This window comes from Parus major, chromosome 1A (genome assembly GCF_001522545.3).
Source record: "Parus major isolate Abel chromosome 1A, Parus_major1.1, whole genome shotgun sequence".
NCBI lineage: Eukaryota > Metazoa > Chordata > Aves > Passeriformes > Paridae > Parus > Parus major.
In genome coordinates, this window is record NC_031773.1 from 1,233,675 (window position 1) to 1,258,736 (window position 25,062).

Here is a 25,062-nt window from a genome sequence, read left to right on the forward strand (position 1 = left end):
AGGTAACAATTTCAGCCTGAAATATTCAGTGGCTCTCCTTCTGTTTGAAAATCAGATTTTTCTCCTCATTTTTGTTTTGCCATTAATGAGGGATAAAAGGCTGGGAAAGGATTTCCCTGCTATCCCATGAGGATAAAATTTAGCCACCAGGGTGAAACACTAAAAACCCCAAAAAACTCTCCCAAAAATTAGATAATTAATGGAGGTAATAATTTGGACTTGAAATATTCACTGGTTCTCGTTCTGTTTGAAAATCAGATTTTTCTCCTCATTTCTGCTTTGCCATTGAGTGGGATAAAAGGCTGGGAAAGGAATTCCCTGCTATCCCATGAGGATAAAATTCAGCCAACAGGGTGAAACACTAAAAACCCACTAAAAAACCCCAAAAAACTCTCCCAAAATTTAGATAATTAATGGAGGAAATAATTTAGGCTTGAAATATTCAGTGGTTCTCGTTCTGTTTGAAAATCAGATTTTTTTCCCTGCCATTTCTGCTCATTTATTCCAGAGAGCTGAGCTGAAAACCTTCAAGAAATTCAGTGTCAGCATCAGAGGGTGGCACTTTTTTCCCAAAAAAAAACCCCACAAAAATGAGAGCAGCGAGTTCCACACAGAATCTGTAAAATTCCCTGATTTTTTCTGGGATCACACAAAACACACCCAGCTCCAAAGGTCACTGCTGAGCACGAGCCAGATGGTTGGAGGGGCCAATTTCCCTCGATTTCCTGCAATTTTTACACATTTCAGCCCTTTTTAATTGCAGGGCCATGTTTACATTCAGACTGCCAGAGTATCTTGCATAAAATCCATTTTTAATGAGCAGAATGGTTGAAATATCAAGCCATAAAACTGCTCAAATCTCCCCTGAATAATTAAAAATACAACTTTGCTTTATGGATGTAATTTTCTGCTCTGTTAAGGTTCTGTCTCTCCCTTTTATTTTATTTTTTTTTCCCTCCCTTCATGGGTGGAAGTTATAGGGAATAAAACACACAATATAAAAATGCTCTTAAAAAACAACAACAAAAAAAAATACCCTGACAGAATGTTTGGAAAAATTCAATTGGAGTTGAATTTGTCATTTTCAAACTATGGGTTTAAAGAAAGGGGGGAAAAAAGGGAATTTTTACAGTGATGTAACAGATTTTTCCCTTAAAAATAAAAATGAATGGATAAATTAGTGCCATAAAAAATGGTGAATAAGGGAATTCAGAGCAAGTTTTTTGGGTTTTTGGGGTTTTTTTTGTGTTTGTTTGGGGTTTTTTGGGGCTTTTTTTTGTTTTTTGGGATTTTTTCTTGTTTTTTCGGGTTTTTTTTGAGAGGGTTTGGTTGTGGTTTTTTGTTTATTTGGGTTTTCTTATGGGGATTTGGATTTTGGGATCTTTTTTGGTTTTTGTTTTGTTTTTTTTTTGTTTTGGTTTTGGTTTTTTGTTTGTTTTGCTTTGTTCTGTGGGCTTTTTGTTTCTTTGGTTTTGGGATTTTTTTGGGTTTTTTTTGTTTGTTTGGGTTTTTCCTGTGTTTTTTTTCTCTTTTGGTTTGTGGGTTTTTTCCATTTCTTGTTTGTTTTGCTTTTTGTTTCTTCACTGTTCACTTTTGAAAAGAAATTCATAATTTAAATATCTTTCCTCCCATTGACTTCAGGCCTTGGCAAGAGAAGAAAATGCAACAAAATTCTTTGGTTTTAACTCATTTCCAAAAATAAAAAACCACCCACAAACCAAACCAGCAACAATTCCATCCTTGATCCTTTGATGTTTATTTTTTTAACCTCAGGAAGCAGAACTTACCCAAATCTGAAGAAATTCTTGAGTTTTTTGCAGATTTTGAGAGAAAGTTCCCTCTTCCCACAGGCCAGAGGGCCCAGTAACACCAGCATGGGGTAGGGGTCATCAGCATCAAGCAAAGTGCTGCAAGAAAGGCAAACCAGAGAGCATTAAATCACCTAAAAATCAAATTTCAGCAGCTTTTTATAAAACTTTCCATACATTTTATCACCCCTTCAACTCATCTCACGTCGTTCGCAGCGCAGACAAAAATTGAGGCGCTCTGAATGTAAAAATAGCAAAAAAAATTTGAATTAAACCCTCTTTTTTGGAAGGAATAATGTTATTTTTACTCTGATCTCACCTGATTTGCAGCCTTTTCTAAAAGGCTGGGGTTTGCTGAGGTTTTTTTTAGAGATGGGAATATTTTAATGAGCAGGATAACTGGAATAAACCTGGAATAAACTCAATCCTACAGATTTTTCCACTCTCCTCGTTGACTTCCATGTCCTGTGCCAGGTGAAAGTGTAAAAATTCTTCAATTAAACATAAAAAAAATCCACTCAGATCCTTAAAACTCCACTCAACAGAAATAAAACCACAATAAAAGTACCACAAAAATACAAAATTCTCCATTTTCTCCACGCTGAGTTGAGGATTAAATTCAGATTTTCCACTTCCAGCTCTAAGTAGGAGAATGAAGAGGATTTCTGCACTTATGAGTGTCCAGCAATTTATTTAGGCAGATAAAAACAGAATTTTAGATTAATTTTTAAATTTTTTCAGATCACTTTTAAATCTCAGGTAGATTTTAAGATTGGGCCACTTGGAAATATGTCATAAATAATTGAAATAATTCCAAATCAGTGATTTTTAAGTAGTTTTAACTAAATTTTGAGTGAAAGAAAACTGCCTCTTTGTCCATTTAATGGGATTTAAAACAGGTGAACACAGACACCTGAAAATAGAATAAATTTATTTTACCATCCCTCCAACAAAGAACTTGTTCTTTAAGAAATAAGGACAACATTCCAATATAATCAAGGAGGAAAAAAATTCCAAAATCATGGCTCTACTCCTATTTCAGGAGCAGCAAAGCATCTCTGTCACCTACCAGAATATATGGATATAATTACCCCAAAAAACTGATTTAGCATGATACATTAAAGGTAAAAATTTGGGAAAAAATTTAAGGTAAAATGAAAAGTAAAACTAAAGGTAAAAATTTAAAAATCTCTGGGAATCTTGTGACAGGGCCTCCCCAGTCCTTAAAATAAAGATTTTTTTTTCCTTCTCCCTGCACAGGACCTGTTCCAGGCATGGAAAATGCAGAATTCCTCTGGCATTTTTCCTTCTAGGAGGAAAAGTTACACCAAATAAATCATCCCTCCACAAGATCATCCTCAAAATTCAAATTCTCTTCAAGAAATTCCCAATTCCCCGTCTCCTCAGGTTCCTGGGATTTGGGATTTCAGCAGGAGAACAGGAGAACATTTCCATAATCCTGTCTTTCATTCCATCACCGCTTCTTGGTTCTCAACAATAAAAGTTTGGGGGTTCCTACAGCTTCTGGAAAAGAGTTTTGGGCTCGTAATTCAAATTTCTTTGTCTTTGTGGGCACTGCTGTGAAAGATTAATAAACTTTTAGTCCAGAAGGGATTGTTTTGATGATCAGAATCATCTTCCCCTCATCCCACTTGGAATTCCCCAAGCTGGTTCCTGTTTCAGGCTTGGGAAATGCAGAATTCCTCTGGCATCTTTCCTTCCACCAGGATGTGTTACACCAAATAAATCATCCCTCCACAAGATCACCCTCAAAATTCAAATTATCTTCAAGAAATTCCCAACTCCCTGTACCCTCAGGTTCCTGGGATTTGGGATTTCAGCAGGAGAACAGGGAGAACATTTCCATAATCTCGTCTTTCATTCCATCACAGCTTCTTGGTTCTCAACACTAAAAGTTTGGGGGTTCCTACAGCTTCTGGAAAAGAGTTTTGGGCTCGTAATTCAAATTTCTTTGTCTTTGTGGGCACTGCTGTGAGATATTAATACATTTTAGGTCCAGAAGGGATTGTTTTGATGAGCAGAATCATCGTCCCCTCATCCCACTTGGAATTCCCCAAGCTGGTTCCTGTTTCTGGCCCGATACCTGAGGTTCCGTGAGATCATATTTGAATTTAAAACCTTCCAGTTGTGGAGAACTCTTGGTTAATTGTTCCAATGAGTAATTATTTTAATTGTCAAGAAGAACCATGCTCTGGGTCTTTCTTTGAATGGGTTTCTCCTCAACAGCCAGGTACCAAAAATCCTCCTGTCCTGGCCCAACAAACTGGAGATTAAATTAAATTTCTGCTCCCCGTGTAGCTGAGCAACATTTTCAAATTTCACCTGGGTGAAAATACCCAAAATATTCACAATATTACAGGTAAAATCACAAACTGAGAACGGGAAGAAAAGGAAATTCAATGTTTTGTGCCTGTGGGGCAGGCAAAAATAGAACTTTTTCCTTTGTTTCCAGGTTTTATTTGTAATAATAAAGATATCACTAACCCAGAATTAATTATAACCTGATGGAGAAAGAGAGATGCAAATGAACTCCCCCGATCTGGTTCCAAAAAGCATTTTTTGGGTGGAAAAGGCAATAATAATTAATTTCATTAATGACTCTGGAGTGCTTTCCAGCTGAGCACGGGCCAACTTTCGAGGCATCATTAACAATTTTTTGGGGCAGTCCCACAAAGGCTGGGCCGATGTTTTTGTGTTTGTGTGCACACTTCCTCTGGCAGAAGGCAGAATTCCTTCTTTCCATCAATCTAAAAATCCACCAAGCAAATATTTAAAGTAAATACTTAAACACAGCCCTGGGGGGAAAAAAAATCCTTAGGGGTTTTGTTGTTTTTTTTTTAAGAAGAAAAATAAGCCAATTTTGTGTTTTTATTTTAGGAAATCTCCAACCTTGCAAAAATAAAAAGATAAATAAAGCTTTGGGGTTTTGTTTTTAAAAGAATTCTCAGAGCTGTTGTCACAACTGGGAAGGCTCCTGTTTTTTGTGGATGATCTCAGAAAACAGTGTCACAATAAAAATACAAATTTCTGAGCTACCAAGTGCTGGATTTTCTATCAGGTTACTCAGTTTTTAATTAATTCAGCACCAAAACGGGGCACAAAGGTTGATCTCAGTGCCCAGCCAATATAACAATAATCCACATATATTTATAGTGTATTCCATCAGATTATGTGGAAGAATTTTCCAAGAATTCCTCAAATATCGTGACACACCAGCAGAGCAGCAAAAATTCCGTTTTTCAGAGGAGAAACGAGATTGGGAGAAGTCACCTGGGAATGATGACACTGGGAAAAGAGCATCCACCTGCCTCTCCCTTCCATGCTTTCCATGGAATCATCTCCTTCTTCTGGTAAAACATGGAAATTTCCCCTTATGAACTCAAAATGTGCCCCAAAGCCCCCAAATAAAATCATTTTATCCCACCAGGATGCATCAGCAGAAGGGGAAGGAGAAGTTTTCCAGCTCTCTGCTGCCTCCAGGGATTTTTCCGGTGCCTTTGGGCATGGGGAGGGATTTTGCATCTCTCCTTTGTGGTGAGAGTGCCCATCTGCTCCAACAGATTGAGGAAAGGCAGCAGAGCTGTGGACAATCTGTCTCAGACTTTAGAGGTGAACGAAGAGCTTCGTTTCGTAATCAATTTGAACCAAATCAGATTTGCCTCGTTTTCGGGCTGCTGGCAGAATCCTGCAGGAGTTCTCCTCGGGAAAAATGTCCCTCTGAACGTGACAAAATTCTGCTTTACTTGAGTGCCACCGTCAGGAGCAGCTGTGAAATGAACTCACCTGTCCAGGACTCTCTGGGGCCGCTGAAAGTTGTACGAAAGGTGAGTCCTGTGATCTTCAGCAGCCACAACTTCTGGAGGAGGGTCCCCTTTATTGACAGCAGCGACCTGTTCCCAAAATTTTGGTTGGGTGGGGGGGAAAAGGAAAGGGAGAAGTGATGGGATTGTTTCCAGCTGCAAAAGGCTTGGCAGATCACCAGGAGTCAGGATGGCTTTGTGCTCCCGAGGGTCAGGAGCAGAAATCTTTCCTGGGGATTGAAGGATGATTTGAGGGATGGATGGAAGGCAGCCAGACACAGCTCACCGTCTTTAATGTATTCGACCTTTTCCTGGGAAGAAAACACGATGCCACATAGGATGCAAGAGGAGTTTTGCTGAGGTTTTAATTACCCGTTCATTTGCATCCTCTCAGTGCTGGTGGAAGGTGCCAAACTCAAATCCTTGGGGACTGAAGCCACTCGTTCATTACAGGACGGGCATTAACAGAGCGAGCAGACCCCTGACAGTGCATTCCTGCCTTTCCTGGGAGGGAGAGCACTCAGACTCCAAGGATTCCCTCCATCCATCCTGTTGGGAGCTCTCCTGACCACTAACGAGTTGTGTATTTTGGGGGTTATTAACGCCACATGCTCAGAAATAATTAAAGAACGACCGAGGCAAAGCCCGTGGGACACGAGACAGAAAATTTCCAATTCCAAATTTCCAATTTCCAATCCCAAAATGAGACCAATCAACCTTTGGAATAACCAAGAGGAGGTTGGATGGGACTCGGATCAAGCTGGGATGGTGGAAGGTGTCCCTGCCCAAGGCAGGGCTTTGAGGTCCCATCCAACCCAAACCCTCCTGGATTCCATGAGAATTTATTTCCCCAGGGAAGTGGTGGGTTCACCAATGCTGGTTGCTTTTTGGGCTGGACATGGATTTGTACTGATTGTGCTTTTCCCAAGAAAGGCTGGAGCAGACAATCCATGAGGTCCTTTCCAGCCTGGAATCCCAGGGCTGTGTGGCAGCCACGCCTGCGTTAGCCAGCGGCGCGGGGAAATCGGAGGGGAAACACCCAGAACTCAGAACTCCACATCCCCACGATTCAGGAGGAGTGAAGTCATTTCATTTTAGCTCTAATTTGCTCTGAATTAGCAGCTGGGAGCACAGTGGGTGCATCCTGGTATCCTGAAGGAAGCTCAGGAACTCCTTTTTCTGCAAGAGATATTTATTCTCCATGGTGAGTTGGACAAGCAGGAATTCTACTTCCATTCCATTCCAGTGACATTCCTGATCTAACCCACATTCCTGTACATCCATTTTGTGTTAGACAGAGAGCTGCTGCCTCCAAATTCAGTTTGGCAAGAGAATTCTTGAGGTTAGAGGAGGCATCCTAAGATAACACGAGGAGAGGATTTTGTGAAACAACTTTTATCACTCAGAAGTGAAATGCTGGTCAAAACCAGTCCCTCAGGTTCACTTTTACAGCCCATAGAGAAGGAAAAATTTCACTGATATATTCAAAATTGCATTGAGATGAAAACAGGTTGGCACATAAAGAATAAGATCAACATCTTGGGCAGCTGGGGAAAATTGCACTCTGGTATCATTATCATCTGTGTGTTCAGGATGGAGAGAGCCTGGCACTAAACAAAAACCCCCAAATTTATACAGATAAAATTGGGAGTGATGGATTCCCTGAAAGGATGGCTTTGAAAGGATAATTCCCTGAAATACAGCAGCTCCAGCATGGCTTGGGCCCACCACAGACACCAAAATCCACCACAGCAGGGAAAGGTTTCCAATCCAACAGAATTTTGGCTAAGTGGGATTTTGGGGGAGGAGGTTTGCTACAACTGCAAGCCTGGATTTTATGTTCTTTATTTAGAAAACTTCCGGAATTAAATGGTGTTTGCTTACCTTTTCTTCCACAGAAACCTCCTTGAGATCCAGTTCTGTGACTTGGAGCAACATGAAAATCGCCGAGAGCCAGTAACCTTCCTCTTCCTGAGGGAAAAATTTTCCATTTTGACAGAAAATACTTAATTTAATCCAGCCAATACTTAATTCCAATCGGTTAAAATTAAATTTGCCTTAATACATTGGAAAATAAAAGGTTTTTTACCGTGAAAGGTGTCAAGACACTGCCCAAACTGACCCTTCATGAGCTCAGCTGCTGCAGCAAGAGCTGAGTTCTTCAAAAGCTTGTAACCATAATATTCAAAATGCCAAGATGGGAATTTAAAAATGGAAAGGGATCTGATCAGACTTTGCTTAGGAGAAGGACATCTCAGCAGAAAAAGCCTTTCAGATGATGGAAAACCAGGAACAGTCTATTTCAGGTACTTTTTCCTGCTAATTTCATCATGTGCCACACAGACCAGCCTCACAAAAGCCAATAAAAACCTGGCAATTACAAGAAAAAAAATTAAACTCTTAATATTTTCTTCTTTCTGGCATTGGGAATGACTGTAAAGTTCACACAAAAATTAGAAATCACAAGAATTGGGATAGAACCATCTTGGATCACTCAAGACAAATGACCTGTCCTCTTCTAGAGGCAGAAATTGGGGCTAAAAGGATTCAAACCACCACGTTTAGGTTCTCATTTTTGATTCTTTCTTACCTGCAGAGGGTTTTTTAGAAGATTTAAAACCCTGAGGAGAGGCAGATCTTCAATCCATTTAAGCTCACTCAGCTCAGCCACCTGAGCAGGGACAGAAACCGAGCGTAAATCAGCAGCAACACAACCCGTGAGAACAGCGCGGGGAAAATGAAGTGTTTTAATGCCTGCTCTTCAAATCTGGGCATTAAAAAAAATTATTATAAATCACAAAAGGGGTTTACATGTTAACTGCACTCCATGAGGCACAAAAGGAGACAACCTGGCTCTTAGCTGGAGCAGCAGGATAATCCACACAGTAATTTCCAAGCACCTGCATTTTCCCAGTTCTTTCAAATGTCAAGCCCTAAAGCATTTGGCTTTTAATGTGCTGATGGGCTTAAGTGAGGCAATTGTGCAGTTAAATTCATGCTCTGGCTGGATAGTTTAAAAAATAAAAATAAAAAAAAAAAAAATCCATCTAAGAGTTTCTTTTCACTGAAGTTCAAGTTTGTCCTATAGAACTTGCAGCACTTGGCTAAAAAGGACCAGGATTTTTGTCCTTGGGTGTGTCCAGAGGGAAAAATGAGGGGGTCCAGAGGGTCCAGGTTGTTTGGGGTCTCATCTGTGCACAAAGGAAAGCTGGGCACTCAGTTATGGGGGTGAATCAAGGTTTGTGTGGCCCAAGCAAACCTGGTTTTCTTGGTTTGGGGAGAATGTGGAATGGGTTGGGTTGGAATGACCTTCAAACCCACCCAGTGCCACCCCATCCATGGGCAGGGACACCTCCCACCGTCCCAGGCTGCTCCAGCCTGGTCTTGGATGCTCCCAGGAATCCAGGGGAAGCCACAGCACCTCTGGGAATTCCATTTCAGGACCTCCCCCCCACAATTCCAGCCAGGAATTCCTTCCCCAATTCCAATCTAAATCTCTCCTCTTTTGGTGTAAAACCATTCCCTTTTCTCCTGCCTGTATTTTTTCCATGTAAAAAGCCTCTCTCCATCTCTTTCACAGCCCCTTTTAAATCCTGAAAACCCAACTGAACCAAAAAGATTCCAGATTCTCCCTAATTTATACTCGATCCTTTTAAAGTGTCTAAAAACATAAACCTCCACCACAGCCTACTCAAAACTCACTTTGAGGTAAGAATAACCCCACCCAGGAGAGTTTTCACAAAGTTAAATGTGATTTTAGTGGATTTCTTAAATAAATCCCAGGATTCCAACCATCAACAGCTGAAAATCACTGAATGTTTACAAAGGACATTTGCAGCTAAACCTGTTTTGCCCATTTTTTGAAATCCCAAGAATTTAAGATCATCCTGAGTGAGCTGAAGTAACTCCACGTGTTAATCAATTAAAACTCCCCTTTAGATTACCCTTCAGAAAGAAACATACAAAAAAAGGTGACTCATTAAACAGTTTAAATGACATCATTCAAAGAGGCAAGTTTTGATGAGGTGAAATTAAGAGTTTTTATGTGCTGTGAAGAACAGTGGAAAATAAATAAGGCAGTGGAAGTGGTGTTATTAATGTTAATAACAACCACACCATTAGAGAGTTTCCTGTCTGCTGCAATTCAGGTACCTTTAAATGTCAACCTAAACACAGGGAGAAAAAGAATCCACAGTGACTTGAATTAAATCTTCTTTCTAGGGGGGAAAAAATGACAGAAAATGTTTTGCTGCTGCTTTATATTTTTATTTTTTAGATTATCTCTTTTTTCACAAGTCTTTGACGTCAGAGTGATTCACAAATTGATTTTTTTTTTCAGTTAAAGATGCTGGAAGATCAATATCAAAATTACTGTGGATATTTGGTTTGGCATTCAAAATTCAAATGAGTTGATGGTGCCATTGTACTTCCAGTACAGAAAATTGTGCTGCGTAACAAAATCCACTTTTTAACAGAGTTCTTGCAGTTCTGCCTTGCAGGGAGTTTCCAGCTGAGAGCACAGAAGAATCTGAGGTCATAAAATTGAGCTGAGAGATATTAACCATCCCCCCTGAGGCCTGGCAGCAGCAGAGCTGTGGTGTAAGTAAAGATCCTCTGGAATAATCCAGCTGGAAAAGCTGCAAACTCATCCCTGTCTGACCCAGCCAGGGGAGCACTGGGAATTCTCAAAGTGTGAGAGCGCTAAAGTGGGACCTGAGAGGAGAGAAACCCACCTAAAATATTAAATAAGGGCTGAGAGGACACCAGGAATCCATGTGGGAAACAGCAAAAGAAAATATCTTGTCTTTTCTAATATTCATTTCTTGCAGTGCTGGGTGATTTTTTGGAGCCCTTCAAGGAGCTGAGTGCTAAAAAATTAAAATATTCTGGGTTGTTGTAAGAGGCTGAGCTCAGCCTGGTACCTGGTTATCCTCCAGGTTGATCACCTCCAGTAGATTGTGCTCCTCCAAGCCTTGCAGACTGTTGATTTTATTCTTGGACAGATCCACCCTCTGCAGAGCTTTCAAGGTCTTCAGCCCATTCACCTTCTCAATCTGGTTAAAGCTCTAAGAGGAAAATAAAAATCAAAAATGAAAGCAGAGAAACTGTAAATAAACCTCTATGGAAAACAACATTCCTGAGGGGGGAAAAAAAAAAAGTTATTTGTTGGATTTGAGGGTTCTTTGTCATGGAGAATCCTGTCACAAGTAGGCCTTTATGGATTAGCCTCCTGATGTGTTACGTTCCTGCTAATAAACCTCTATGGAAAACAACATTTCTGAGGGGAAAAAAGAGCTATTTGTTGGATTTTAGGGTCCTTTCTGGTGGAGAATCCTGTCACATATAGGCCTTTCTGCATTAGCCTCATGCACATCCTGATATGTCACACTCCTGCTCATGGAAATAAAGGAATCAGCTCTCTCCTGATTAGCTTATCTCCAACTCACCTTGAAGAGACAACAGCAATAAAAAGAGCTCTGACATTTTTTAAAAGCTGATCTTGGCCCAAGAACACTCTTGTCACCATCCACCTCAAAATTTAGAACACAGAGATGCATGGAAAATTATGGAATATATATACATAAATACATTGAATTTCCCTCTGTAATCATGGCTCTATTTACACTTGTGATTACAGAATAAATAATGAAAAAATTAAGGTAGGATGGAGAGGAGAGAGGCTGAGGGTTGGGAATGTTCCCCTGGAGAGGAGAAGGATCCAGGGAGAGCTTCCAGCACATTCCAGGGCCTGGAGGGGCTCCAGGAGAGCTGGAGAGGGCTTGGGGCCAGGGCTTGGGGGGCCGGGCCCCGGGGATTGGTTTCCCTTGCCGGGGGCCGGGGTTGGTTGGGTTTTGGGGAGGGATTTCTTGCTTGGGTTGGATTTCCCGGGGCGGCCCTTGGTTCTTTGGATTTCCCAGGGCCGGTTTGGCCGGGGTTTGGGGCGGCTTGGGTTGTTGGGGGTTTTCCTTGCCATGGATGGGGTGGAATTGGATGATCTTTATGGTCCCCTCCAGCCCAATCCTTTCATGATTCCACAATCCTCTGATACAAAAATCTCTCTGGAATATGTAAATCCATGTTTATGAACATTAAGTAAAGGCTCCATTCACTGTCAGGGACAGCACAGAAATGTTTAAAAAATATTTTTTTTAAAAAAAAACCCCCTATTTTCCTGTAAATTCTTCCAGACTTTCCCACATGAAACGCCCCAAAGTTTTGAGAACACATAACCACCCCTCAGAGTTATTTCAAACGAGGCCCTGATTTCTCACTGGCCTCCAGATGGTTTCGTTCCTCAGGGCCCCACAAATCATTTCTGCCACAAACTCCAAGCAGGGAAAACAATTCCTTGCTCATCCCTGTCCCAGTGGCCACACACTCCCAGATGGCCTCACCACAGGATTCCTCCTCCATAACCTTGCAAATTTTATTTTGCCATCAGCCTCATCTTATGCTAAAAGCTTGGAAGCCTCATCTTCTATTAATAAATATTTAGGAACTGTTGAAATAAATAAGCCAGCTGACTCTAATGTTAATCCAGTTGTCTGTCCTTGACATTTTTCCTGACTTTTAAATGTTTAATTAGGTTATTAATAGCGTGGAGGCTCCCTCTCTGTTCCTGAGCTTCGTTAGACCTCTGGTTAATCGGGTGCAGCTCAGAGCTGGAGCTGCAAAATGCTGAGCCAGAGGTGCAGAGAAAATTCTGTGAACAAAAAGGATTTGGGGATAGATCCTTTAAAAGCAGAAAATTCCTAAGAGTCCAGTTCGTTGAGCTGTGCTTCTCATTTTAATTTTTTCCCTGCAAACATGAGTGGGATAAAGGGGGTTTTGGTACAGCAAGGCAGAATTTACAAGTTTTGAAGTCTTCTTCCCAAACTTCAGAACTTTCTATTCTTTTCAGCCTAAAAAGCTCAAGGGGAAATGGGAGAGAAAGATGAATCGCTGGGAAGAGAGGGGATAAAAATAACAATTAAAAAAAAACCAAAAAAACCCCTGCATTTTATTCCAATTAGCCAAAGAAAATGCTCTGCTAAAATCAATTTCCATAATTTCCACATGGCTAATTAAAAAAGACGATCAGTGTTATCAATAGTGATGTCAGCACCTAAGAACCCCAAATGAGGATTGTGTCCATATTTAATAAGATTTAATTGTTATCAATCTCCCTACATTGGACAGAGCAGATTCCCAAGGGAATTCCTGTTAGACCTTTAAACAAACCAGGACATCAGCAGTGAAGGGACTTGCTGTGGCTCAAATTTAGAGAAAAGAGCTTCAAAGTATTTAGAAAAAAAAGATCCTCACACTCCTGGAGCTCCTTTCAGAACATTTCGATGGGATTTGGCCAATCTGAGTTAATCTTCCCCACTAAAATGAGAACAAATTCCAATTTATTGCCACTGAGGGAATCACTGAGAGCTCCTGGAGGTATCATAGATCTGAAATATAATTTTATTAACACTATTTGAATATATTATTCAAAACATGCTAAATGTGAACACCTTCCCTGAATATTGCAGCAGCCAAGGGCCAATCTCAGTTGGTATTTTCTATATCCATTTCTACAGAACACAAGAAAAACCTTTAAATTTTTAAAAAGGATTGGAAAAGAATATTTCTATTCTTGATAAGGGATTAATTCACTTCACTTCAAATATTTATGTGGGTGCTTAAAACTAATCTAGCCAATAGGAGCTCTGTATAGTTTTTTTTGGCTTATTTTTTAAGTCCCACTAAATATTTTTCACTTCTTATTACAAAAAAAAGCTGTTTAAAAGCAGCCTGTTGTTTTGAGAGCAACTGGGTTGCATCAAAAATAGGTTTGGGTTGTGTTTCTGTGCAACATTTGTATTATTAATTAAAAAAAAAAACAAAAAAAAGAGCAATATTGCAGAGACCTCTGGGAATTTGTTCTGTAATTATCTTCATTAAGGTATTGATATATTGATATATTGATAAGAGGCAGGAAAACCATCAGGAATTATTTCTTTCTTACCAGGTTGAGGATTCTGATGGGCAAATTCTCCAGGCCCTGGATGGTGGTGAGTCTGTTGTGTGACAAACCCAGCTGGCCCAGGCTGTGACACTTCTCCAGCCCTTGGATCTCCTCAATCTCGTTAACTGTGCAGAGCTCTCAGGAAAAAAACAAAGAGCTGAAGGTAAAACCTGAGTGGTAATTAGGGGATAAATTAACAAACTGAGTTGGATTTGATGGTGTGGGGAGCTGGGCAGGAGAGGGCTCATCCTGAAGGGGTTTAAATCCCATTGCTCAGAGCATTCTGCAGAAATTATTCAATAATTTATAATTTTATGGGGTTATTCCACTCTAAATTATACCTGTTTTGTCTTGGCCATCTGTCCTGAGAGGACATTTTATGTTTATTTTTTAATGTTTATTTTATGGGGTTTTTTATGTTTATTTTCTGTTTATTTTAATTTTATTTAAAAAAATATTTTATTAATACTTTTATTATTTTATATTATTTATATTGTATTATATTATATTATATTATATTATTTTCATTGTATTATATTATATTTATTTCATTATGCTATGTTATATTATATTATATTATATTATATTATATTATATTATATTATATTATGTGTTATGTTATGTTTTGTTATGTTATATTATTTTTATAAATTTTATTTTAATATTTAATATTTATTTTATATTATTTCATATTATTTCTTTTATTTTAAATTAACATTACAGTTAAAAACAGCGGTACAAGTAATCAGAATTCCTCCCAGCAAACTTCAGCATTAACAGAACTCCTCAAATTCCTTAAACAAAGAACCTTAAACAACAAATCCAGCTCCAATTTCTCCTTTAAATGGATGAAGTGAGAGGAATCTGCCCAAAATCAGGTAAAACCCTGCCCCAGGTGTCGGAGTCTGAGACACAAATTCCCCAAAGGATACAATCCAGCAGGAGTTTGGTGAGTGAGTGATATGCTGACAAATCTTGCATTTTTGGGATTTGATTGTGTGAAAAATCTACTTCCTAAAGGAAAAAAAAAAAAAAAAGAGAGGAATTTGGGGTTATTTTTTCAGCACTTCACTCTGGCTGGGAGTTTGCTGAGTGTTCCACCTTCCCACCATATGCAGGGGTTCAGTGGGGAAGAAAATAAAAGGCATAAATAAAATACAAATAAATAAACAAAAATACAAATAAAATACTCATAAATATAAATATAAATATAAATATAAATATAAATATAAATATAAATATAAATATAAATATAAATATAAGGCATAAATAAAAGACAGACCCAAATGAACTTGGAAAAGCAAAATGGAAAAGGAAAATGTGAACTGAGGTAAGAAAGAAGGATAAAAATTGACTTTTGCCTATGCTCAAACACATCTAACTTAGATTCAGAAAATGGTTTTGGGTTTAAACCTTTAAAATGTTGGTTTTTTTGCAGACTTACCTTGAGGTTTTTAGGTGCTTTGAAACTGAAATACGTGGTCAGTTTGTTTTTGGAAGCATTCAGCTCTACTAAATAAGGCATGTGACTGATACAGGAAAGATCTAGAAATGAAACAAAATGTCAAATCCTCTGCCTGAATGCAAAGATCATCACGGCAAAATGTGATAATTACATCCTGTAGCAATTAAGAGTCAATTTGGAGCTGCACACTCAGAAAGTGATGCCTAAAATGCAGAAATCAGATACATTAACACCTTCTCCTAGAGGAAACAAAAAAAAAAAATGGTTTATAAACCACAAAGAATAAATATCTGAGTTGGACATTTAATTTTCATTATGCCAGCCTTTAAGGAAGAAATTATTTTTATATTCTATCCACCTCTAGAAGGACAGATTCACTCTGTCCTGAGTTATCAATTAGTGGAGAAAAGCATTTAGGCCACGACTGAGGAGTAAATGAGTGGTTGCTATGGAAAAGTCCCTGCTCTGTTCATATCTGGCCTCCACAGGAAAAAAAAAACTCTTATTAAAATGAGCTGCTTCACAAAAGTGCTGCTATTCTTGGACTCAAACTCCTCAAGTGAAAGGAACTCGAGAGAAATAATGTGGCTGCCCCACCACTGCTTATTCCACTTGATGTTAAATGTGAAGTAAAAAAAAAAATGAGGGAGAGGGAAGGAGCAGCTGATGGAGTTTAATCCCAGTCTCCATTTGGCAGCTTTCTAAATGTAAAAAAAACAAATGTGATTTTTTTTTTTACCTTTTGTCACCCATGGAAAACCTCAACAAGGGAAAACTCAAGGCTGGGAAAACCAAACCAAGCATAACTTGAATATTCTGCCACCTGCACACGTCAAATCTCCACCTTCACCTTGACATATCTGCTGGGATTTTATCTCTGGGTAATAAAATGAGAGTTTAAGCTCCACTTTCCCACTGATAAACATATGCTGGTCTTAATGAGCCGTGGATATTTTGGGTGTTTTAGAGGAGATCAAGCCTGGCTCTCTGGAATGTTTGACACCACTGAAATGTCAGCCAGGCTTTGTGACACTGAAGCTCCGTGGTCCAGTGCACTTCTCATCTGAAACAGTTTCACAACCCAAGAATTTGTAGTTTATTTACTCCATACCATTAATTTTATTGGAGGAAAGCTCCATTTTCTGCAGGTGAATGTATCCAGAGAGAATGCTGATGTCACTCAGCTCTCGACCCTGGAAAAAGGAAAGGAAGGGATTTTAATCATGATTTTAATAACTGGCTGTGTAAACTTGCACATTGGAGAGGAGCCCCAAGGTCCCTCCAGCTGCAGCAGCAGAACAAGGTGACATCTACACAAAGTGATGCTGGAGCAGCCAGAAATGGAGAAAATGCCAAAAAAAAAAAAGACTTTGAAACAACAAAAAGAGAGCTGCAGCCAGGAAAAACACCAGGAAAGCAAAGCTGTGTGGAAAAGAGAGGAACAGCAGAGAACTTTGAAAAGACACAACCACTTTAACCTCCTGAACACAGCATTTCCAGGTGTTTTACACATTCCTCCACTTTTTTCCCTCCAGCTGACTGGAGCAGGAAGATACATTTTTCACACCTGAGGACTGGATCAAAAAATCTCACTGCTGATGTTACTACATGAAAAAAAAACCAAACCTCTGGCAGTCAACAGGAGAATCTCTGAGTCTTATCAAAAACCCTGTACATGAAACAGGCAGAGACAAAAATCTGCCTCTTGGCATTTTTATTTTTTTTTTAACAAGGCCAACTATCTGCTGTTGAAAAAAGGAAATATTTGTGCAGAAATGTGCCTTAAACTGACGTTTTTTGCTTCTACTTACTGGAAGTGACAGATGAAGATAAGCATATTCAGTCCCAGGGGCTGAGTAGCCCAAGGTGTGGAGTCCCTCAGCGGCGGTGTCTTCATCCAACACCCCCTTCAGCCGCTCCTAAAAACACCAGGAACGGGGAAAAATGGATTAAGGGGAGATTCATGAAGGGAAATTCCACACTTGGGGGAATCCAGAGGCGTTCCAGTGGGAGCAGGGTTGATAATTCAATCTCAATCTCAATCAAATCAAGCTCAATCAAGCGCTGCTTCCGGTGCTTCACCACCCCACTACAAAAAATGATTATTAGGGGAAAAAAACGATTATTAGGGAAAAAACCCTGCCCTCCAAACAGCTAAACAGAAACGTGGCACGTGGCAGCTCCATCCATTTGAGAAGGCTCATCAGGTTTTTGCTGGGATGTTTAATTTTTCCCTCCTGGATGAAGCACAGGACCCGTTCCCCAGGATGTTGAGCCACGCAGCTCACACTGATTACAGATTTTAATGTGTATTAACAGGGTGCTGCACCCCAAAATGCACATTACTGGAAGCCCTTTCTGTTTGTTTGGTGTGAAAAATGAGGTTCATGTATTTTTTATATAAAATTTTAAAAGTTTAATAGAAAGGCAGTTAGGAGATAGAAATAAAGTGAAATATACAAATACGGCCAGGTGCCTCAGCATTCAGCTGACAAAGGATTGTCCCTTAAAAACAGAACCCTATTACATATTTACAAATTCTCATGAGTAATTCAAACATTTCTCTTAAGTTTCAGATGTTTCTTTGTTTAGTTTTAACTCCCCCCCTTCCCAACAGATCAATCTTCTCTCTTCAGCCTCACACTCTGTGGTAACAGAGGTGAAATAAATTCCTCCCCTGGAACACTGGTGTTATTGATACATTTTATATTGTTGGCTTTTTGCAAATACTAAAATAAATGTTATGTGTATAAGAATGAGAAATTTTGTTGCATTAATATAGTTTCCTTTATTTCTGTTATTGACGAAATTTAGAAATAGTAGTGTAATACATATATGTTAGGTTATGGTATAGTATTAAAATAAAAACTGTCTTTGTTTGTATAACCCAAAGACTGAGGAAAAAAAAAAAGTAGCGAGAGAACTCCTGCATGTGAAAATTATCTTATCCAGATGAAGACAGCAGTGACCAGAACTCTGGGGTGAGGAATTTATTGCATTTCTGGTATCAGAGAATGTAAATCTCAATGGCACCAAGAAGATTGATCTACTGGGAAGGAGGCAAGAGAAAACTAAACAGAAGAACACCAAAGATCCTAAGAAGAATGTATGAATATGTGTGAGAATTTATGGATATGCAGTAGGGTTCTGTTTTTAAGGGACAATCCTTTGTCACTAAGGTGTGCTCTCTTGGCTGAATGCAGAGACACCCGGCTGTATCTGTATACTTTATTTTTTTCTCCTAATTGCTTTTTTTTTTTTATTAAACTTTTAAATTCTATAAAAATGATGTGAACCTTGTTTTTCACACTGGTCACTGCTGTCTTCATCTGGATAAAATAATCTAAGAATGCAGGGCGTCTCTGGCTGTCTTTTCAATCTCTGGTTTATATAAACAAAAGCAGTTTTTGCTTTAATATCATGTTATAGCCTAACATATACATGTATTATACCACTATTTCTAAGTTTCATCAATAACAGAGTAAATTATATTAATATAACGAAGCTTCCTAACCTTACACATGTAACATTCATTTTAATATCTGCAAAAGGCCAATAATATAATTTGTATCTATAACATTTGGCATGAGCAGCTCAGCGCTGCTCCTGAGAGGAGAAATCTTTGCCAAAGAGGCTGCTTTGACAGATGGCACTAATGAACCACGGCGTGGCTTTAATGAGAAAATCAGCCAATGGTTTGTGAAATTCCCACGAGCTCGGAGGAGCCACAAGACAATTGCTAACCCAGGGACCGAGAAAAATAATGGAATCGCCTAAATTACAGCACCTACGTGTTTTTATTTTATTCTGCACGGGGGAGCGCAGAATAATTTCCACAAGGCAAAGTTATCAGGTGATATTTTGTGGTGTTGGGACTTCAAGCCCAGCAGGGAAGGGAGAGAAAATCCACACGTGTCCATGGGGCTTAGTGAAGCTCAGGGCTGGGAATTTCAAGAGGAAATGGGGTTAATTTGGCCATACATGTGCCAATTTATCTTATATGGCCAGGAGACTTGGCAGTGCTGGGTTAGTGGATGGAATTGACAATCTTCAAAGGTATTTTTTCCAACTTAATTGATTTTGTGAGCGAGAGGGACCATCCAGAAGTACCCTGGACGCCACGGGGATGGAAGGGACCCTAAACAAGGCAGAAATGAGAGGTGAGTGGGACACAAACCAAATTACCTGATGCTCCCATTCCCTCCCCCTTCTTTCCCCACATCTACACTGAGTGATGAGGGGAATAAGGGCAGTTCCCCCACAAGCACACACCCCTCCCCAAACAGCTGGGGAGCCCCGGGTTGAACCTCTGAGCGCTCTGACTCTTCCTCTTCGCCGTCCTCCTCCTGCTCATCCTCGCCGTGAGGCGGGCCGGGCTGGGGCTGCTCCTCGGGGAACCCCTGAGTGAGGGGCTGCGGCGGCTCGTGAGAAGGAGGAAGCGGCTCCCCGAGGATGCCTTCTCCCCCGTTCTGCTCGCCGCCCGCCATGAGCTGTAATAAGGAAGGAGCAGACAGAGGGAACTCCGCTATCGGTCCCGTCCCCGCTCAGGCCAGGCGGCCGCCATTTGTTTACTGGTTGCCATGGAGATGCCTCAGAGGGCGGCAATTCGCGCCAACCGCTCAACCAGCCAATAGGAGCGCAGAGCCTGCAGCAGTGCAGCATGGGAATTGTAGTTCTCAGCGCGGTGCTCACTCGCGGTGCCTGCCAAGCCGCGGAGCATCTTGGGAGTTGTAGTTCGCCTCCCTGAAGCGGCCATTGGCCTCACTCCCGCCTCGAGGTGCAGAACAAGCATATAAATGATATAAATATATCAATTTAAGGAGATAAAGAGGCGCACAAAGACTCTCTGGCGATAGAGCCTTTACTGCTGCCTCAGTATTTGGAGGGAGACCGAAGAGTTTATTCTACAAGCCCGATTTGCACGGTCCCTAGGATGCTGCCTGTAACATACGACTGTTCTATCCCATTGGGAAGGGCCGAAAATAGCATAAAAGAGGGATTTCAGGGCGAAAAGATTGAAGGGGGAGACACCTCCTCTTGTTAGGAATCAGTAAATGACTATATCTTCTCCTGCCTGAAGAGATGAGTGAGTTTTGTGCCGCCAATTGCACTGGGGGGACCTGGGAATATTAATTTTATATATATATATATACATACATATGTATACAATCATAAACATAAATATAATCTCTGGTACTATACTTTCTGTCACAACACACCATTAATGCTCCATAGTTGGTGGTGAACTACTGTTTTTCCTTAAGAAAAAGGCACAATTTCAGAACTGATGGAAAAAAAAAATCTATATAATTTTGCCAATTTTTTGGGAAATAATAAGAGATGAGACTCACAGCAGGGGAAAGAAAAACTACAGCTTTTGAGATATCTTTGTGTGTTGTTCTGTTTTTATATCAAGTGTCTCTCACCGACACCAACCTGCTCCTAATTCAAATTTGACATAAAAGATGTTAAAGATATTTGAGTTTTCAGGTCTAACATCCACCTTCTCTTATTTTTTTTTTTTTTAACATTGCAGAATGGGGTAAAATGAGAATGAAAATAAAGGAAAATAAAGGGAAAAAGGAGGAGATGTCTCCAAATACAAGTCCTTGCAAGATAAACGAGGGGAAAGAACTTATCCATGAGGTGAAACAATTTAACTTTGGGGATGGGGTTATTGCAGTGAATTTCCATTGTTGGTAAAGTGACAAAGTCTTTGAAGGAGGTGGTTTATTGCTAAGAAAAAAATGGAGAGGGAGAGATAAAAACTCCTTATGGACATTACTCACTGACTTTTATCTCTGCGCTTCAGGGAAACATTATGATAAGTACAATAAAGCCACCCCAAATTACATCCTTTTATTATCTTGCTGGTCATAAATGTTAAAACCCTTAATGGGATTTATTTCTTTTCCACTGAGTGCTCCCACAGCCCCCGGCACCGACGGCTCTGCTCCGGCTGCTCCGGGGATGAGCAACAAAGGGAAAGGCTGGAGAGCTCAGAAAGGACAGAAAACGCTGGAAGGGAAGGGGGAGCCCTGTCTGGGAGTGGGGTTTGGGGTTTGTTGTGACCCAGGAGAACAATTCTGGATCAGCAGAGCTGCAAAGCCAGGAGCTGCTCAAGGGCAGAGATTTGTTTGCTCCCTGTCGTCCTGCTGTGGTTGTTCCAAGCTCTCCGGGATGTTCTCCTTCCCAAACCCTGCTGGTTTATAGGCCACATCTGCAAACTGCAGGATCATCACCCCCTGCTTTGCTCCTGCACCAGGAATTGGGCCTGGTGGGGCACAGAGGGGTGAGGTGTTTCCCCAAATATTCCGTCTCATTTTGAATTTCAAGCACTGCTTGGCTGTGGTGTGAAACGTTTCCCAAATTCTCCTGGCTCTGGAACAGCAAACACTGACTGACCATTAAAAATAACCCCAAAAGCCAGAGCAGAAGCTGTAAATCTGCAGTTATCGTCCTCATAAAACCTCCCCACTATTGACAGAGGGAGCACTTCCTGCTCGGGAGTGTTAATGGCAAACACTGGCCTTAAATACATTGATTTATTGTTCAATTATTAAAACAATCAGCTCCCAAATCCGTGCCACATGCAAAGCAGATTTATGGGCAGCCCTCTGCACTTGTTAAAGCCCCACACAAATTCACTCAGTGGTTCACCAGGAAGCTCCAGGCAATAAAAGGACCCAGCTGGGTGTAGGGAAGAGGAGGAGAAGGAAACTCCAAATGCTCCTGAGTAGGAAGAGAAGTGAGTTTGGAAAGCAGGCAACTTAAATCCCATTAAACTCAGCTTTGTAGGTCCAGCTTTCATGGTGGTGGGGCAGAGGTGGGAATTTATTTGACACCTTTCCCAGGGCTGTGTGTCCTGGGATTCCTGCTGGGAGCACATCCAAGCTCCTTAAATCAGTTCCCTGCAGGTAATGGCTGGGGTTTACTCATTTCCCCACAATCTTCTTGTGTTTCTTGCTGAACCTTCCCAAAATTTTGCACTGGGGGCTGAAGACAGGAGTGTCTGTGTCACATCAGAGGTGGCTGCCTGGAATGTGGAGAAGGCCCCATGTGGGGACAGCTGCCAGCACCCTGCAGGGATCTGGAAAGCCTTGGGTCAATGGTCAAGAGTGGCCAATGGCCAATGGGCTTGGGACATCACAGAGTTGTTGGAAAAAGACTGCAAAGGTCATTGAGTCCAACAGTTCCCAGCACTGCCAGGGCCACCAGTGACCCATGTCCCCAAGTGCCACCTCCACATGGATTTTAAATCCCTCCAGGGATGGGGATTCCCATCCTGGCAGCTGTGCCAGGGCTGGACAGCCCTTTTCAGGAAGATTTTTTAACCCGATATCCACCCTGAGCCCAGCCTGAGGCCGTTCCCTCTCCTCCTGTCCCTGTTCCTGAGAGCAGAGCCCGACCCCCCGGCTGTCCCCTCCTGGCAGGGAGTTGTGCAGAGCCAGAAATTCCCCCTGATCCCCCTTTTCTCCAGGCTGAGCCCCTTTCCCAGCTCCCTCAGCCTCTCCTGGGGCTCCAGACCCTTCCCAGCTCCATTCCCTTCCCTGGACAGGCTCCAACACCTTTTCACGAATGGCCAGAGCTGTCCCCAGGATTCCAGGGGGTTGTGCAGGGCCAGCACAGGGGACACTCCCTGCCCTGGGGCCATCCTGGGCCCAGCTCTCTCTCCTTAGTCCTGGCTCTGCTCAGCCCATCAGAGCCCAGCCACGGAGAGGGGACTCAGCCCGGAGCAAGAGCAGCAGCTCTGCCCTGTCACCCTGAGAATCAGACCTTTCAGTATTGTTTTCATAATTTCTAGCCACTTTCCCAGGAAAGTAACTATAAACACAGGTGTTTATACATTCCATTAAAGATTTGCCTTTTGATGGACGTCTCTCACGGCCAGTGTGGTTGGGAAGGCGGTGACCTGACTATCCAATCCCTGGTCATTGTCAAAAACCCATAAATACTGAAAGAACAAATAAACTTCCTTCTTTTTTCATCTCACTTGGAGCTGCATCTGTGTGAATAATTTTGTGTCTGACAGTGTCCTGTTGGGGTCAGAAGCACAGAAGATGTGCCCTTGTCTGTGGTGCCTGACACCCAAGAGAGCTCTGAGTTTGGCACAACACCATGGAGATAACTTTTAAAGTTAAGCAGAAAAACTGGGAATGTGTGTAAGTAGATAGAATTTTTGCAAGCCACTGGGTGAGAAATTTAGAGTTCAGGGTTTAAGCTATTTTAGAAAATAGGAGACAAGATGGAGGACTTAGGGCGTTGTCCCGTTCTCCTTCTTCCTTCTTCATCATCTTCTAAGATTTTTTAGGTAATAATGAGTGTTTGGATAAAAAATTCGCAGTGCAGCACACAGGTGTGGGGTGATGGGGTCACTAAGAAAAATAACTTGTTTTCCATTTGATTACTGGACAAATAGACACATAAAACACCTTGGAAAGATTCTTCGTTCTCAATTTTGAACCTTTCTGTCTTAGTAGCTCCTTTTATTCTGTGTTCATGTAATATAGATAAGGAAAGGATAAACAACCAAGCCTGAACACGAGAAAACATCGTTAATCTCGTTAATCTCGGTCCTGGGGAAAAAGGACCCAGCCACCAATGTCACACCCCGACACTGCCCCAGCTGGGGGACAGAGGCATGGAAAATAACCCTAATATGAATTAAAGTCCCCACAGGCCTTTGGAAGTGCTCCAGGGGCAGGATTCCACCTGCTCCGTGTTTCCCTCTCCTTTTCCCTCCTCTCCGACAGCAGCTGGGTGCCACGGGATGAGCTGAGGCAGCCCGAGAGGGGATCTGCCTGTGCCAAACACATTTTGTGCTGCAGCTCAGTAGAGGAAATTACAAACACCCAAGTCCAAGGCCTGAACAGTCCAATTTTCTCCCCTGATTGCCACTGTGGCTCAGCTTAACAGAGTAAATAATGAACACCGATGCAATGAACTTCCCAATAAATCGCTCCTGATGAATTTCGCACAGGTCATCCAAAAGCAAATTTAATGATTATATGCTGGCCGCAGCCACCTCGGTTTTTTTTTGTTCCCGGCTCGGTGGTTAGATCCAATCAGCAAAGGAAAGAATGGAAAATAAAGTAAAACACCTCATTTCTGAGCACGCTCCCTGCTCAGTGCAAAAGTAGGAACTTGAACTGCAGGGCACGGGCAGCTCCAGCTCGGATTAGGATGGAATCCTAATTTCCCGGCCAGGAATGAAAGAAAACAGGGCCAGTCCACCGGGGACTGAGTCCTGGAGAGCAACGTTTGACTTCCCTGGATCTCAGCCTCCTTTGGAATTTATCATCTGTCCTCAGGGCACAACATTCCCTGCTCTGCACTCACAGCCTCGGACATCCAGGCTCAGGTTGCTCCTGGGACAGAACTGGTGTGTGTCACTGGGTATTTAAAGGATGGTGGGATGAATCCCTGGGTAATAAATCCCTGGAATTACAGCACAGGCAGCTTTGTGGCCAAGATCTGTGGTGCTGAGCAGGACTTGTGTATCACAGGGTGGGAATGAAGCCCAAAGCCTCAGGACAGGTGTGCCAGCGGCTGTTTGTGGGATTTTCTGTGTCTCAGCTCTGTAGGACAATTCCTTTCGGCTTCAAACGCAGCTCCCTGCTCGTCTGTGAGCAACAGAACCGACATCACTGCAGTGTGAATTTCCTCCTGGCACCTCTTCCCCGCTCCCTGAGTGCCCTCCCCTCTGCTGTTGTCCACCAGAATGAGATTTGTAGTTATGATTCATGCTCATCAAATTAAACTGCTGCAGTAAAAGACAAAGAGAGAGCCTCAGTGGAAAGGCTCCTCAGCAAACCTCTCCAGCCAGAGCTGTCTGTGAATGGCAGGTGATGAGTCTGGGGGGATCCACACCTTGATATCCCTGGTGGGTTCATCTGACCATTCATCCATCATCAATGCATCCATCCATGCATCCATGCATCCATGCATCCATCCATCCATGCATCCATCCAT

General features: G+C 41.5%; 1 protein-coding gene across 1 annotated transcript in view; it reads right to left on the reverse strand.

The window, feature by feature from the left end:
- The window catches only part of LRGUK (leucine rich repeats and guanylate kinase domain containing), a 24,913-nt gene extending 5,167 nt beyond the window's left edge, over nt 1-19,746 (reverse strand). The window contains exons 1-11 of the mRNA XM_033514357.1: nt 19,398-19,746; nt 16,902-17,009; nt 16,202-16,283; nt 15,070-15,170; nt 14,558-14,639; nt 13,626-13,750; nt 10,552-10,695; nt 8,220-8,300; nt 7,514-7,600; nt 5,613-5,719; nt 1,788-1,907 (exon numbers count right to left, since the gene is read on the reverse strand). Coding sequence (XP_033370248.1) covers nt 1,788-1,907; nt 5,613-5,719; nt 7,514-7,600; nt 8,220-8,300; nt 10,552-10,695; nt 13,626-13,750; nt 14,558-14,639; nt 15,070-15,170; nt 16,202-16,283; nt 16,902-17,009; nt 19,398-19,577 — 1,217 coding nt within the window. The 5' untranslated portion in view covers nt 19,578-19,746. The remainder of the gene's footprint in view (nt 1-1,787; nt 1,908-5,612; nt 5,720-7,513; nt 7,601-8,219; nt 8,301-10,551; nt 10,696-13,625; nt 13,751-14,557; nt 14,640-15,069; nt 15,171-16,201; nt 16,284-16,901; nt 17,010-19,397) is intronic.
- Nucleotides 19,747-25,062: the final 5,316 nt, after the last annotated feature.